General features: G+C 33.5%; 3 protein-coding genes across 3 annotated transcripts; all 3 read right to left on the bottom strand.

Annotated features, from left to right (window-relative positions):
• Positions 1-147: 147 nt before the first annotated feature.
• Positions 148-6,288, bottom strand: LOC101261210 (uncharacterized). Its single transcript, XM_010316453.4, has 12 exons — positions 5,913-6,288; positions 4,673-4,829; positions 3,900-3,995; positions 3,393-3,469; positions 3,158-3,240; positions 2,886-2,946; positions 2,632-2,699; positions 2,463-2,544; positions 1,804-1,887; positions 1,637-1,717; positions 1,084-1,203; positions 148-520 (listed from the first exon to the last, which is right to left on the bottom strand). Exons 1-12 carry the CDS (start codon positions 6,078-6,080, stop codon positions 344-346), a joined length of 1,254 nt encoding a protein of 417 aa, XP_010314755.1. The 5' UTR covers positions 6,081-6,288; the 3' UTR covers positions 148-343.
• Positions 6,289-7,000: 712 nt separating this feature from the next.
• Positions 7,001-9,141, bottom strand: LOC101261502 (PLASMODESMATA CALLOSE-BINDING PROTEIN 3-like). Its single transcript, XM_004252944.5, has 3 exons — positions 8,594-9,141; positions 8,057-8,090; positions 7,001-7,431 (listed from the first exon to the last, which is right to left on the bottom strand). Exons 1-3 carry the CDS (start codon positions 8,889-8,891, stop codon positions 7,167-7,169), a joined length of 597 nt encoding a protein of 198 aa, XP_004252992.1. The 5' UTR covers positions 8,892-9,141; the 3' UTR covers positions 7,001-7,166.
• Positions 9,142-9,979: 838 nt separating this feature from the next.
• LOC101263593 (O-fucosyltransferase 16-like) lies at positions 9,980-13,967 on the bottom strand. Its single transcript, XM_010316454.4, has 10 exons — positions 13,706-13,967; positions 13,183-13,224; positions 13,002-13,092; positions 12,844-12,920; positions 12,452-12,540; positions 12,168-12,351; positions 11,827-12,008; positions 11,567-11,669; positions 11,009-11,340; positions 9,980-10,723 (listed from the first exon to the last, which is right to left on the bottom strand). The coding sequence occupies exons 1-10, from the start codon at positions 13,871-13,873 to the stop codon at positions 10,387-10,389; spliced, it is 1,605 nt and encodes a 534-aa protein (XP_010314756.2). The 5' UTR covers positions 13,874-13,967; the 3' UTR covers positions 9,980-10,386.
• Positions 13,968-16,043: the final 2,076 nt, after the last annotated feature.

Here is a 16,043-nt window from a genome sequence, read left to right as displayed (position 1 = left end):
TAACACGGATTACGTCCTTCTTCTGTCATCGGGGATGGGTAAGTGAGATCTGAAAAAGATAAAATATACGAAGACTTTACCTTTACCTTTTGAGGATAGAGAGGTGGTTTGCGGTAGACCACTGGTGGGTAAGTGAAAAAGAAAAGCTTAAACATCAACTTGATCCATTAAACTTGTAGATAAAAAATGGTTCAAAAAGGAACATGATTCCACCAAATCTAAGTAACTTAAACAATGTCAGTTTATAAAACTCAAGTAAACCTTGACTCAACAAAGGGGAAAAAGTTGGAACATACAAAGTATCCTTTACTATTCATCTTTACTAATGTATTGAGATTAGAATTTAGAGGACTCCAAAGAAGGGATTTTTAATAGCATTGTTCAACTCAGTTCCAGCTGAGTTAAGCACCGCGATGTCCACCTTTTCTCTTGGCAGGTACAAGAATTCACCTCCTTCAACTTTCTCAAATCCACAGTGCTCAAGAAACTCGATGCCTCCTTGCAGCTTGCCAATTCTATCCTGAAAAAACGTCAAAAGAGGATGGTGTGTTATAGTTCCCTGAGTCTGTAAATCGTTTTAAACATTCTACGTATTGTTTAAAACATCTGAATATTGGCTATTGCTGCTACTGCCACCAGCTTTATGAGCTCTAGACCACCTTCTTCAGCCAGGGACTGAGAACTAGATGGGATGGCAAAAATTATACAACCTTATCACCCACCGTCACTCAGAAACTATAAAATGAAAGAAACAGAGGGCAGAATGTTCCCTTTTTTCATTTTTTGACAAGTAGGGAAGCAAAAGAAATTGGGAATTGGTACACTCCTTTGCATAAAGAATTGGAGGTAAGGACCCTAAATCGTACTGCATTTTGGCATGCAAAAATAATTGACTAAGCAAATAATCAAAAGTATATAAACCTAACTCACCCCCTATTTTCAGAAATTGAATGAAGCTAACCAACTAACATAGGCTATAAAAGCAAGGACTAAAGGAGCGTTTCTCCAGTAGAATTTCAGAGTTCAGAAATAACTAAAGAGAAAAAAATAGAGGCATAACAAATTTCATTAACGACGTCTCACCTGAAAAGCAGCATTACTAAGTCTAATCTTGCGGAATTTCTCCTCATTGGGATTTGTAGCGACATTCTTTGCGTAAGTTAAAAGTGTGTTGAAAGCGGTCTTGACTTTAGCCTCGTCGTCCTGGATCATAAGAGGAAAATCAACAAAGAATCAGTTCACCATCAATGAAGTTAGAATAGCATCTATTCATATCTAAAACCACCGAAGGAATGTAGTATGTCAATCATAGGCTAGTTCCTTGGAATTATTGTTGAGTACTTTTTAAAAGAAAAGCTTCCTAATGTATACACTGAAGAAAGAAAGAGAAAGAAAGGAAAAGAAGCATCCATTCATTATCTTATGTGTTGAGGAAGCGAACAACTTGATGTGAATGGCCAATTATGTCCTTTGATTTCTACTCTTTTGAGTTTGAAATTGAGGACGGAAGAAAAAGTAAACTTCGTTTTGTTTTTAAATAAAAGGTAAGGTATTGGCACCTAGAACCACCTCTCAGTTCCGAAGCTCAAAATTGCAAGAAAGTACTCTTGAGGATCCAAAACAACTGAATGATTACCTTGTGTGTCTGTTTAAGAGTTCGCAGGCACTCTCTCATCCGCTCTGCCTTTGTAGCTGGTCTGACAGGCAAAAAAGAGCTCTACCAAAAATACATACAAAAAGTTTGAGTTGGACAAGATATGTCCAAATGTCACAAATAACCAGAGTTTTTGAATAAATAAACACCTTTTTTTCCTCCACAACAGGTGTAGAAGGTTTGGGAGAAGCAGGATCCTCTGCTGGCAAACCGAGCTTCCTTCTTCTTTCTGCCTGTGAAAGTAAACACAATTGTTTCAATATGACAAAAGTAGAAGCAGGTAAACTATGATGTGAGGATTGCACTTAAGTGATCCAGATCATGAGTTATAATTTGGTGCAGAAATTAAAGATCATTTGAATTAGCGACATTGATTAGACGTTGACTGCTGAAATAAACTCTCTGATATGCATTATATACGCACATATTCTGGAATATACTTATATGTGTGCCAGATTCATTGATTAGACGTTGACTGCTGAAATAAACTCTTTGATATGCATTATATACGCACATATTCTGGAATCTACTTGTATGTGTGCCAGATTCTTGTTACTTATTTTTATTGAGAAGGAGACTCTTGTTAATTCCAAAAGCAGAAAAATTCAGGAATCAAAAGGAAAAGAAATTTTAGCATCAACCCAGAAGAACCTAATAAGGTCACCATAGCTATAAATTAGACAGTAACAATAGTACTGTATTTAAGTGAAATCAAATATATTGACAAAGGGAGTTCTATACATTACCATCAAGCACGCTAGATATAGAAGGGTTCACGAAATTTCATGATAGATTTGGAGTTCCTGACCTTATCTTCTTCCAGCTTCTGACGAATTTTCTCCCTAGCTCTTTGTTCTTCCGCTTTTTCAGCCTTGCGCAATGCTATTATACTATACAGCAAGCGCAAAAAATTTCAATTATATTAGCAGAAATCATTGAAGGTGAAAACAGAAAGAGTAGCAAAGTTTAAGTCTTACCGTTTTCTTTCGTTATCTTCCTCAATACGTTTTGCTTCCAGGAGTTCCTTACCAATTCTAATTCTTTCCTGAGCAGAAGGAAAAACGACTTCACTAACATATTCAACTAGATTGATAACAAGTCAAAACATAAAATGCAGTTAACTATTAATACAACCAATCAACCATCACTGGTTTCAGAATGTAATTCAACAATAATATTCAATTGACTTTCATTGATGCAAATTATCGTCAAAATCTAAATCAAGCGTTACCTTTTCTCTCTCTCTTTCCCTTTGTCTCTCTTCCTCTTCTTTCTTTTTACGAGCACGCTCCCTAGAAGTCATTGAAACATTAAAAAATAAGCAATCATACTGTAAGATAAAAGATGCATTTGTCAGAAACTATTCTGATACACAATGCACAAAACAAATGAAATTATTTAAAAGATTAAACTAGACATCTCTGGAATCAAACCACATACTTGTCCCAAACGATGTTCAGCTACTCAGGAATCACAGAGGATAATTTAGCAGCAAGAATTTACCTCAACTCTAGTTGTTTTATCTTTATTTCCTCTGGAGTAAGAGAAGGCCTTGGTGCCTCACCTTTCTTGGCACTGGCAGGTACCTAGGTAAATTTTAATAATCACTGAATTATCGAAGCAAATCATAAATGCCACATTAAAACATCATTATAAAACTCATTAGGGAACAGTAACCACAACATATAATTAGCTAGTGAACTAAGAAATCTAATGCAGAAATCTGAAATTTCCATACCATTGGTGTTTCATCTATGTCTGGGTCACTTTCATGCTCTACAACCCAATTTACAGCAGCCTCCAAGCTGGCATTGCCTGTATCCAAAATTCACAGGCATGAACAATTAAATGCCTTGAATTTTAATATATGAAACAGAGAGGAACCTCGCGCAGGCAACAATGTGGTCAAAAGTCACAATACAGAATTGGGAGATCGACATCATAATAGAATTGGGATTCAGCTCCCACCCTCCCCCTTCCCCCTTTCTTGAGTATTAACAGGCTAAGCTTTCTCAGCTCAGTGCAGTACTACAAAATGGAAGTTGGTTTGGCTGAGAATGGACCATTTAGGAGCTCTAGAGATCTATTTCTATATGTATTCAAGAGTCTTGATTTTTTTAAAAAAATATTACATCGGTCACCTGAATGCATCATAGATGGAACTTTTTTTTTGGATATTTTCTCATCTCCAATAGATGTAGGGACAATCATAAGGATGACGATTCTCATCCACAAAAATACTCACCAGAAAAGTGGAGTGCCCGGATAGCCCTAGCTTTGGAAAATCCCATTGTCTCAAGTTCCGATAGCAGATTTTGGTCAACTTCGGGAACAACCATTTCTGGCCAAAAAAAGGTATATTAGTACCAATGTATCCATATAAACAATAAAAATACAGGATTGATGAGATATTTATGCCTTATTTGACCAAATATTTAGCTGTAAATTTTGGGTTTCAAAGTTCTTCCCTATTAGAGTTGGATCATAAGCACCTTATACTTGCAAATTCTAGATCTACATAAAGAGCTTGTTTGATGAATCAATGAGGCAAACATACGTAAACCCCCCTCCATTCTGACTTGTCTAGATGTTGTAATTCCTCTCAAATGTTTATAGTACTTCTATCTACCCAACCATCCCCCACCCCTGGTCCTCAATATTGATAGTCCAAGGGTATTTTATCCATCTAAACTAGATCATAAAATAAAACTACTGAAAAAAGGAACATTCTTTTCAAAAGGGAAGTGGAATTTTCAGTAGATAAATCTTTATTTCCTCATATGTATTTCATGGAAAAGAATTAACACTCTCCTAATTCCTCCATGACCTATTTGTAGTACATAATCTAACTCCTAGTACAAAAAGCTTTTATGAAAAACAATTAAAGAGGAAAAGAAACACCTTTCCTGTTCTCATAAGCCTCACCCAACTAGCAAATCTCATAAGTAAAAATAAGATTATCAAGCAACTATATTGAAACTTAAAAGACCAAAATCTGCGACAACAATGAATTACTACCTTCATGCTGGCCTGTACCACTGTCATCGCCAACCTCTGCCATGTCTTCATCATCGGCCTTTGCTTTTGGCACCTCCAAGCTGATTGGCTTCACTCCCTCTGCTGTCTTGTCCGTAAATTCTATGTGCCCAGTTCTCTTGGTGTGCAAATCACTCTCCTTCATACATCAAATTCACAGAAAGCTACATTGTCAAGCTATTGCAACAGTTAAATCGTCATTACAGCAAAAATAAACTCTTCATATTTCGATCAGAAGTCTTTACAGCATTAGTTTGCGTATTTTGACTTCTCGCGAACTATCTCCACCAAAATTCACACAAACAGCAATATAATATACTAACTAAGCACCTGAGTGGATCCACCCTTCTATATATCCTTGTCATAACTGGGAATTCCACTGTTTTTGGCTTCAAAACATGGTGGATAATGAATCTTCCCTTCTACCTTTCTCATTTAACTACCAGATTTACTTCACATATGTTGTACTACAAAGAGGAGTACGTACTGCTTTAGTTACAGGTTCAAACAAACCCAGTTAACTTGGCTCAGACCCTACATATGTGTTAAAAGTATTTCTAAATGATTACATATTATTAATAGGTTCCGAAACTTGGTAAATCAAATGGGCTGTGCTAGAATGCCGAACTCAAAAACCATAATATTGAAGTCCTGAATCCACCTTTGGTACAATCTTTATCGTTGGATCAAAGTCGTGGGTGCCATGGGTGTATCCAATCTTACCGCAGCTAAAATATATAAAGCCTGCACCCATGTCACAATGGAGGAGTAATTTCTAGAGGCAGATTACAAGGTAAGATATGAGCTCAGCCCAATGTAGTAGCTTTAGTCCAAACTCGTGCTAATCTTTTTTTATGACTGTGGTGTCCGGGCACCTCAACTAATTTCACTACATACCTACCACCTCCAGCCTCCCACCAGCTCTAGTACCTTTATCCACCAAGGCTTTGAAAGCTGGGAAGAAATCACCTAGTACTATTCAAGGATCGAAACCAGACTCTCAGAGTTAAAAATCATCACAAACATCAAATTTGGAACCCAATTACTCAAATTATCAATAAGTACCTAAAATTCATAATAAAGTTCAAATCTTGGATCCACCTCCACATACTCTATAGCTACAAAAACTACTCCATAGGATCTATCAATTGGAACTACAAATCATTAATACCCTATTTGTAACAACAGATAATCAACAAAAGGGGCAAAAAAAAATTTATACCGTTTTGGAGCGGCAAGGCTTGCCGCAAGCAGTACAGACGAGATTTAGAACAGCTTCAGTAGATTCAGAGAAGTTAGCATGGGAGGTAACTTCAGCATGTTCTTGTGCTTCTGCTACAGATTTGAATAGAGTTCCACAATCACCACACTGCAGTGATACACCTGACATTGCTACAAATTTCAAAATTGAATTGAACTGAATTGCGATTTGACAAACACAAACACAAAAACGAGATCTATATAATCTTTTTCTGATTGTTTTGGTTGAATCGTCGTCAATGGGGTTTGGTGTTCATTGTTGATAGGAGACGAAAAGGTTTATTGGTTTTATATGAGTGGTGAAGAATTGGGATTTGAAAGTAAATTTGTAGTTAACTAAGGAGTTCGGTTTATTTTTCCGATAGATTAATAGCGTTCTTACTTATCTTCGAAATTATTTATGATGTTGCACTTATCGAAAGTTAATTTGATTAATTTTTAAACGTAAAAGATAACATTAATTTGATATTTTAAACAAAAAAGTTATATATTCTAAAATTATATGAAAAGTACTATAAATTATAATTTTTTATATTAATATATGATGAAAAAATGTATCTTGAAATGTTAGTTAAAGTTTTTATAGTTTGATTCTAAAAATAGAAATCATGACAAATAATATCGGACGGAGATAGTAAAAAATAATGATGTATTGTGTCAAGTAAGTTGGGACAGATTATATGTAACGCTTATGTTACTTCGTTTAAAACTCAATTTAGATCAAATTGTTTTAAGAGAATTGTCATGAAATTAGTCATTAGTCCTCCTATCTCGTGTAAAAGCAATCAGAATTTGAGCACGATCTTTGTTATATTCGCTTTTTCACTAAAGTACCGAGAAAGCGATCAAAATTCGAACAGTTTCTTCGTACATCCTTTTATTTTACATAAAAATGATCAAAATTTGAATATTTTCTTTGTTATATCTCCTTTCTCGCGTAAAAGCGATCAAAGTGAATGCTTTCATTGCTACATCCCCTTTCTCATGTAAAAGCAATCGAAATTCGAATAATTTCTTTGCTATATCCCCTTTCTTGTAAGAATTCAAACATTTTGTATGTTACAGATAATAAAAATCATTATTTTAGACAATCATATTAATACTCTTTTTATCACAATTTACTTGTTTCATTGCTTTGAGCAATGAAACAATACTTTTGACAACACTTGTCATCATAGCATCAAAATAATACAAAATTTCACTAAATCAAGTCTTCCTACAAAAATTGAAAATTATAAACTAGGTGAAACATCAAATATGTTGCAATTAAGCTTGTCATGCTCCAAAACTTCGGATAAGTACTTGCTTTCGAATCTTGAGAGTCAGGATCACTCGATTCCGCGGTAATTGGTGTTGTCCTGTTAGCATAAACAGGGTTTATAATTGCTTGTGGTGGTGAATATAGAACAGGGGTGGTCGTAACTCCTCCACCTGTGTCGTTATGACCTCCGATTCCGGGAGGAAGTGGCCCTCCGGCAGCCCTAATCAAAATTCAAAAATATCAACAACATAATAAATAGTTTAATTCTATACTAGAACTATAGAGTGACTAGTGATTTTAAAAAAAGTACATGAAATAACAAATCTAAATTTTTCACTAATGGGTTCAAAAATCTGAACCTCCAAAACTAAGTCAGTTTCTGATCTTATGTTTTGAGAGGTTCATATTCAATATATAAGTATATACATAAAATAATTTAAAGAATTACGTATTCATATATTATATATATTTTTATGAAGTTCGAGTGAACCTCTCGCTATCCTCTAGATCCGCCCCGAAAACATAATCAAACACATTTCCACATAATAAGGCACTATAGACATCATTATACACAAAAAGCTAACACTCCACAATGCTCTTAAACCCCCCCAAAAAAACATTATCTCCATCCAACACCCAAAAAATAAAAAAAGTTTGCTTATGGTATTTTTTTTCTAACTTTACAGCCCAATGTTCTTTATTTCTTTTTAAAAAGGTAGCATTATTTTGGGTTGCTAATAAAGTGGAAGAAAAAACATCATTTTCAAGAGAAAAAAAAGCTATAAAAAATGATCAAGAATGAAAAAAAAAAAAAGGTGAAACAAATAAGTAATAAAATAACATACCTTGGAGAAGCTGGGTAAACACAAGATCCATAACCTAAAATGTAAAAATAAGAAGAAAAAAAAATTAATCAACTATTACCTATATCAACCTATACACTGAAAATTCAAAAAATTAATTATTTATGTTAGTGTACATAAATTAAAGAGTTCAAATTATATATACAATCAGTATCGAAAAAACTTTTTACTTAATCAAGTAACTTTTACACGTTATTATATCAAGTATGTAACTTATTTTAATTCCAAGACTTCAAAATCTTACAGTTTTCACATATAGATATATTTTGAGTGACCGAACAGAGTAAAAAATCATTTACATGCATATACATAACTTCTAACAAACGCATAAAAAAAATTCACCAGATTTTGATAGAGCCGTAAGTACTACTACTCTTTCATCTGTAATTTAAAAAAAAAGTCATGAATTCAACACCTGAATACAGAATCGCTTTTGTTAGTAGAAAACCCTAATATTGATACAAATCTGAATTTAGTCAGAATCAAACACCGAGTGTGAAACAAAAAAAACAGACTTACTTGGATCAGTTTTGGCAAAAGTAGCTGTGCCAGCAAATTGGCAAGAGCCAGGAGCCATGTTGTTTCTTTGATAGTAACTATTGAAGGCATAAGAAGCATGGTTTTGAATAGTATTAGGAAGATAACAAAGGCCAGTAGATTGAATTGGTGAACAATCAGCACCATAACTACAAGCATAATCTAAACCTCTTTGTAATGCTTGATAACTTGCATCACTTCTAACTACACACCATGTAGCTTTTGTTCTAACAATAATAGTTAACATCATAACTATAACTACCAACACTTCCATGAACATATATATACACAGAGACGGATCTAGAAACAACAGAATTGGTGTATATTAAGGCTAATTATAATGTTTGTCTAGTGCTGAAAGGTCAAGAAAATTGACGATATGTTTAAATTTTGAATCTGCCGCTCTAGTGGTGAGAATTGGGAGTAAGAGAGGGAAAGAAAAAAAGAAGTGGAATGATTGATATATGTAGTGATATTTTTTCTTTTTTGCTTTTATGGTTATTTATCTTTTCAATTTTATTTATTTATTTATTTTGCTTTGGGAGCTTCACTCTGCCATATACTTTCATATTTTAGAATTAATTAGTATATTTGCCTTTCCACTTTTATTTTATTTATTATCACATATGTATGTGAGTATCTATGATGATGACTATATTTGTTGGCATGTATGTTTGGATATAAAATCAAAATATTGTGAATGGGTAAAATCATGTTTAGGGATAAAAGATTGATGATTTTTTTTGCGCGATGTAAATATTATTTTAAGTGATTAAATAATTTGTTAATATATTATATGGGAAAGCTTATGTATATAATTCGATAATTATAACTTAAGGTAGATTGATGATTACGAGTTATTTGGTCGGCTATTAAAAGAAAATTCTTATATTTGTATTCCTTATTATATAAACGATAGATTTTTATCATAGGACTTTTTATTTATAGATTAAAGTCATGACTAAAAATTAATTCGTTCAGAACTAAGTCAATTACTTCGATAAAATAATTAATATATATACAAGTTGATTCAAATATCATTGTTATGATTTTGAAAAAAAAAAAAAGCAGAGACAGAATCAAGTGGAATAAGGATACTTTGTTCTTTATTTGCTTTCTTTGTTATTTTTACCTTTTTGGGGTTTGTGCTGTATTGTCTTTCTCTTTTAAGCTTTTCTAGATTTGCTTTTATTGGGAGTTTGAAACTTTAAGGTTCGTTTTAGTTTCTGATCTAATTATACATATTTTATGCTTCATTCGTTTTTATTTAATTGTCTGGTTATTTTAATCTGACATAAAATTTGAAAAATTAAAAGGGAAATTTCGAGTTTTATGAGTATAAGCTAAAGATAAATGAAGACCTCATAATACCAGAGTAAATAATAGTAATTTAGTTTCCCAAATTTAAGTTTAATGATCATAAAAAAACTTTGACAAATAAAAAAACATGTTAATATATAATTACATGTATGTGATGTGTAACATCTATGTATAAACTCTAGTCTATAGTTTTGCTAGAAAAAGTTCAGTTGGAGATTCCAGAAAAACTTAGTAGCTCAATTGATTGACTATCTGAACTTTCACCTTGTTGATAAGGGTTCAATTTCCCACCTTCTAATCCACTATTTGAACTAGAATTCTCGACTAAAACTCGAAACTCCAACACAACCTAACCCCCCTTTGTTGCAAGGGCTCCAAAATTGTACTATCATGGCAAAAATGGTGTATATGTACAAGCAAAACTTCCTTGAAAAGCTCTCATTGTCGATACATTCTCAATCCGAGAGCAAGACGTCTACCTCAGGATCATCAGGTGTATCAGGGTCATAGTCAGTTGTTTTTGTTACCCTGGTGAAAGTTTCAACGCGAGAGGTACTATTCGATACCTCTCCTTGTGTAGAGTTATCTACTTTCTCACATATGCATGAATAAGGATTTTCATGAAACACACCCCAAGTTGGACTTACCTCCTTAGGCTCTCCCATGAAGCCTTTTTGATATTTGTTGATTCTATATACAAATTCCTTGTGTGACATGTAGTTTTTGTTCAAGAACACTCGAAATAGCTTCCTACCGTTTGGACGAATGGTTGGTTTATGGCCAAAATATCTCCTGCATTGATCGAAAAGGAAAAAGTATATTAGTCTACCTCAGAATCGTGCCCTTTAACTTGGCCTCATCTGACATTATGCCTCCAACTCTGGGTGTCATTCATTCACGTCCTATACAACATCCTACTAGGTGTCCTTGGTGTGTTATGTAAGATAGGATGTATATGTCTACTTGTGTAGACGCCCAAATTTGAAGGACGTAGATATCAGAGATCAAGTTAAATGACATGTTTATATATTATGTCTTTGCGGTATAAAAGTGAAATAGGAGGGTGAAGCAGCAAACCTTCGTCCTGCTAGAATTTTCGCCATGTTTCCATGATTGTTAGCGACAAATACATCGCTTTCATCACAAACTATGAAGTCAAGAGCAGCCATTCTTGAAGAAAATGCAGAAAATGGTGCTAACTCATCTTTGCTGGCAAGGGTGTCTTTTGTGTAGAAGTTTGGAAAGAGGGTCTTTAACGGAGTCAATGTCTCGTTCCCTCCATATGTTTCGCCAGATGCTACGTATATATGAACATCTTCGCTATATCCAAGTGATCTCAACATCAAGCCGACTTCTTCAGGAGTCATAGGACATCTTCCATGCCTCCTTGCCTTATCGGGGTGACTCTCCTGAAATTATATCGGAGAAATAGAGTTAGCACTTCACACATCACATTGTATGAAAGCAGGGCTAAACCTTACTAACATTATTCAGAAAGAACACAAAAAGGAGAAAGAACATTATTTCGCTGATTAAAATGCTCCTTTTAGAGGAAAAATGTATGTACGAATGTACGTTGATCTTTGAATGATCTACTATGAGGATATGATTGAAAGCAGATACTCAAGTACTTACAGGTAAAGTTTTCCACTTCTTTCGTATCTTCCCGAGTTCCTCCCTCTCCTTATCACCCCCTCCATAGTAACATCCTGAGAATGCAAGCATATCGGGTTCAAACCTGTACCATATACGAGTACAAAACAAGGAATAAGAAAAAATTGTCGTAATCAAAATGATACAGGTCTGCATACACCCACCCTCCTTAGGTGATCGTAAGAATCAAATACTGTCTGTATGTAATCGCAAATGAGAAAATCAACAAATAGAAAACGAACCTTAGGTGAAGAGCAATGAAATGCTTGCTCTTCATCCTCATTCGATGAACCAATTTCTCACCCATTCTAAGTATAGGGTCAGTAAACTTCACGGCATGATAGTTAACTCTGCATCTAAGCTTTTGCAAATCTGTATCCAGACTATTTGCAAGTCGATAATCAAACTTCATGATCTGTACAGCCTGTTACGAGAAGTGGAGCTATACAGGTCTATAAATATCAACATTCAAACATCTTATATAAGGCATAAACATATTCGTCTCCACGACTCTGGTAATGCATTTGACGAAAAGTATGGTTTTGTCCTCATGGATACAATATAAAGGACTTGATATACTCACATGTTTCTTTTTAAGTACAGGCAGTACACGATGAATATAGCAACTATCACTGCATTTTCTAGGAACTCGCATTCTATAAGGTAACCAGATTTGCCCTTTTCTGAGCGGAAGTTCCTTTACAACTGAAACATCATTCGCTAGATATTTTATAAACCAATCAACATCGAAAATATCAGAGAACACGCTGCAAGGAAAATGCATTGTTCACTTCGTTGAGATATTAGACTGTAACCAATATGCAACGAAAAAACAAAATGTCACTTTTCAGCTTCGTACTCACTCACCTAGAGTCTTTCCAGTAAGAACTCTTGTCCAGTTTCGGAACAACAAGAGTAGCATTCAAAATTCGAGCAGCAACAACAGCATCTGTTATCTGTCATCGAGGTGAAAGAGTTTATACTGTTAAAAACAGAACATTCTGTATTCCATATTAGTTAACGACAGGAACGTTATGTGAAACGTCACACATCAAGAAAATATAGCTAAAGTTTCGATGAGTCTCCAGCCACCAGTTTGGAGCACATCATAAGGCGCAATACAAAACTTCTACCAAACATAGTTAAGCTAATGCAACTTTTTATACGTGAATAAAATGTCTCTTATACAGTAACCAAACGACCCCTTAGTACCTCGTGAGAAATTAGTAACCAGATTTCTCAAAAAGACATTTGCTTACCCCAGTTCTTTGTTGGTTAAGACCTCCACTTGTTACAATCGACAAGTAACGATTAGGATGAGTGATATCTTGTGCTTCTGCATACAACGAATCGAATTAAGAGAAAGTCGGAGTAAATTGAGATTTCCAAAATGCAGTATCAATATAACATAACTCACTTCGAAATTTTTTACTAGCATCACTGCATCCATAGAAGAGGTTTGAATTTCTCGAACTCCACATATCGCGTTTACTCACTCTCTCTTTAGCCTTAAACAAAACAACAAATTCATACAATTTTTAGAAATATAAGATCCAAACAAAAAACAGAAACATCATACAGAAAACAGAGATATTCACCGGTACAGGTAATGGAGAATCTTCAGCATCATCATTTTCTCCCTACAAAAACAAAATTACAAATCAGATAACCAAATGCAATGTCAAAAATGAAATGAGCTTGCATTAACTCATGGCCCGGATCTAGGCCCGATTAACAATAGCCTAATTAGCTCAGTTGATTGAATTTTGAAACTTTCAATGAACATGCATTAACTTAGGGCCCGGATCTAGGCCCGATTAACAAAAGTTTTATAAGCTCAGTTGGTTGAGTATGAAACTTTCAAAGAACATGCATTAACTCAGGGCCCAGATCTAGGCCCGATTAACAAAAGCATGATTAGCTCAATTGATTGAGTATCAATGAACGTGTATTGGCTCGGATCTAGGCCCGATGAACAAAAGCCTGATTAGCTCAGTTGTTTGAGTATCAGAACTTTTTCATATCAACGTTCAATTCCCCTATTTGATTGTGAATCGAGTTATTATTGTATTATTAACGCGAAACTTTAATCATGGCATTAGTGTAGGGTGAATGAGGTACCGAAGAATCGCGATGAGGAAGAAGGAAGATACGATTGCCATTAGGAGAAGGCGCGAGAATCGAGAGGAAAAAGAAAAGGAGAAGAAAGATGGAGGCGACGGTGATGGCCGGGATTAGCCACCGTCCATGCGTAAAAAAGTGGTGGTGGCGCCGGCGAGAGGAGGCCATGGGAGTGGTGGTGGAAGGAATGAAGATGAAAGGGAATTACGTTTCGTTAATATGTGCATGCCCATGCATATAGACTAGACTAATTCCAATATTGAAAATATTATGTCGAGTCAAAATCAGATAAATAAATTTAAAATATATAAATAATATAATTACATTAATAGTAATAACATATGCTTGATAAATCTAGGGGAAACAACCAAAAAAATCTCATTCATTTTTACTTGAATCATATTGATTTTGACGGATTGAAATTTATTAGAAATATATTTTGTTAAACTAATTTTATTAATGATGCTTTAAAAATGTAAAATTTAACTACTACAATGAAATTAGTGGAATTTAATTTTTTTTTTGTCTAGTGACCTTATGCTAAAACACTATTTGATTTGGTGATCCGAAACATATCAAGTAAGAAATTAAAATTAATAAAATATTAAAAGATTTTTTTTAAAAAAAAAGTAAAAATATTGATACGACGTAAAAACAAATATTACCTACTTCCTTCGTCTCATTTTTCGAAATTTGAGATTCAAACAAGTGTATCTTTGATAGAAATTTTTTCATAAATGCATAAATATCCACAACATATACTCGAAATCTCAGAGACACCTTTAAGCTATACTAACATCTTATTATCCCTGAACTTATTTTATAAATAATTTTCTACCCCTTTTTGGCCTACGTGACACTATCAACCATGTAGTTTGAAAAAAATGTCAGCACGCGCGGAATCCACAAGATAGTTTCACGTTAGCCGAAAAGGGGTAGAAAATTATTTATAAAATAAGTTAAGGGGATAAAAAGACCTTAATATAGTACAAGTGAATTTTTAAAATTCGAGCATAGGTTGACAATACTTATACATTTTCCCTAGACTTTTTAACATTTTGAATAATTAATTATTGCGACTTATAATACTTTTTACATAGTGTACAAATATATAAATTTTATTTCAAAGTATAAAATTTTCATCAAAGTTAAATTATTTCTCTCAAAAAATGAAAAGTGTCGTATAAATTAAAATGGACAGATTATTTGATTGATATTAATAGCAAATATGTTTCAAATCTATCTCACAACATTGTTACAAGCTTAAAAAAGTGAATTTTGATTTTAAATACTAAAAATAAATTCAAATCAAATAACTAATATTGGAAAAACCTTTTTTTTTTTTTGGGTCATATAGGATATTATTTTGTTAAACGTACTAAAAAGATTATTACATCAGCGTTACTCTAAATTTTTTCCTAAAACAATGCCTATATTGACCATGAATATTTTATTATTTTTATCCTAAATAATTATTATTATTCCCAAATATTATTTTGACACAAAACCAAACAATAATGTATCTACGTTTTCTTGCACAAGTAATATATATCATGCTTCAAATAAAATTTTATGATACGACTCACATGTGTTAAAAAATTGATTATAAAATAGCAAAACATAATATTTTCAATATTATATTAAAATATCGCGAATTTTACCAATCTGTTTTCTCAAAAGATACAAGTTATCACTTATCGTCTGGTGAAATATCACGAGTTTTATCGATCTTGTTTCTCAAAAAATACAAGTTATCGATTTGTCATCTCATGTATGGTTTCGATTTCCTCAACCACCACTAACATCGTACCCGATGAGATCCCATATGTAAAGATATGGAAAGAGTGAGATGTATACAGACTATATATACACCATTGTTCAGGTAGAAAAAGTAAACAACTGATAGTAAAGAAATGTATTTCGATAAAGAGTGAGTGCTAATTTAGATAGAAAAGTAAACGAGCCATAATTGATGTGTACTTAGATAAAAATTTGGTGATAGTTCAAGTAAGAAACTGAAACAACATGTAATTCAGATACGAAACTAAAAACTAAAAACTAAAAAAAAAAAAAAAAGCGAAATACTTTAGATGTGTTTTTAACCTTTCAACTCTCGTTTTTTAAGCTAACGATGAAGAAAATCCGAAAAAGCGCATCCAGAGAGTTCAAAATTTTACTATCTAAAGTATTACTTCAAAGTAAAGGAAAAGAGAGAATAACATAACATTTGAGCAAAGAATATACCAAGTAAAATGTTGATCATTTTTAAGTCTAAAGTCCAATTTTGGCCCTGTCCTGTTATGGATTTACATACATAAAAGATAAAATTGCACTAAAT

Source organism: Solanum lycopersicum, chromosome 12 (assembly GCF_036512215.1).
Source record: "Solanum lycopersicum chromosome 12, SLM_r2.1".
In the NCBI taxonomy this organism is placed as follows: domain Eukaryota; kingdom Viridiplantae; phylum Streptophyta; class Magnoliopsida; order Solanales; family Solanaceae; genus Solanum; species Solanum lycopersicum.
Note: the sequence above shows the minus strand (reverse complement) of the source record. Positions and strands in the feature narration are given on the sequence as shown.

What these genes read in the sequence shown, in the direction of transcription:
- LOC101261502 (XM_004252944.5), bottom strand. Translation starts at nt 8,891, where the DNA reads ATGTTCATGGAAGTGTTGGTAGTTATAGTTATGATGTTAACTATTATT. An exon ending in TTTTGCCAAAACTGATCCAA is followed by an intron (nt 8,091 to 8,593) that starts GTAAGTCTGTTT and finishes TTTACATTTTAG; the next exon opens with GTTATGGATCTTGTGTTTAC. An exon ending in GTTTACCCAGCTTCTCCAAG is followed by an intron (nt 7,432 to 8,056) that starts GTATGTTATTTT and finishes AATTTTGATTAG; the next exon opens with GGCTGCCGGAGGGCCACTTC.
- LOC101263593 (XM_010316454.4), bottom strand. Translation starts at nt 13,873, where the DNA reads ATGGCCTCCTCTCGCCGGCGCCACCACCACTTTTTTACGCATGGACGG. An exon ending in TCTTACTGGAAAGACTCTAG is followed by an intron (nt 12,352 to 12,451) that starts GTGAGTGAGTAC and finishes TTTTCCTTGCAG; the next exon opens with CGTGTTCTCTGATATTTTCG. An exon ending in AAAATTCTAGCAGGACGAAG is followed by an intron (nt 10,724 to 11,008) that starts GTTTGCTGCTTC and finishes CGATCAATGCAG; the next exon opens with GAGATATTTTGGCCATAAAC.
- LOC101261210 (XM_010316453.4), bottom strand. Translation starts at nt 6,080, where the DNA reads ATGTCAGGTGTATCACTGCAGTGTGGTGATTGTGGAACTCTATTCAAA. An exon ending in ACATAGATGAAACACCAATG is followed by an intron (nt 3,241 to 3,392) that starts GTATGGAAATTT and finishes AAATTTACCTAG; the next exon opens with GTACCTGCCAGTGCCAAGAA. An exon ending in GAAGATAACGAAAGAAAACG is followed by an intron (nt 2,545 to 2,631) that starts GTAAGACTTAAA and finishes CTTGCTGTATAG; the next exon opens with TATAATAGCATTGCGCAAGG.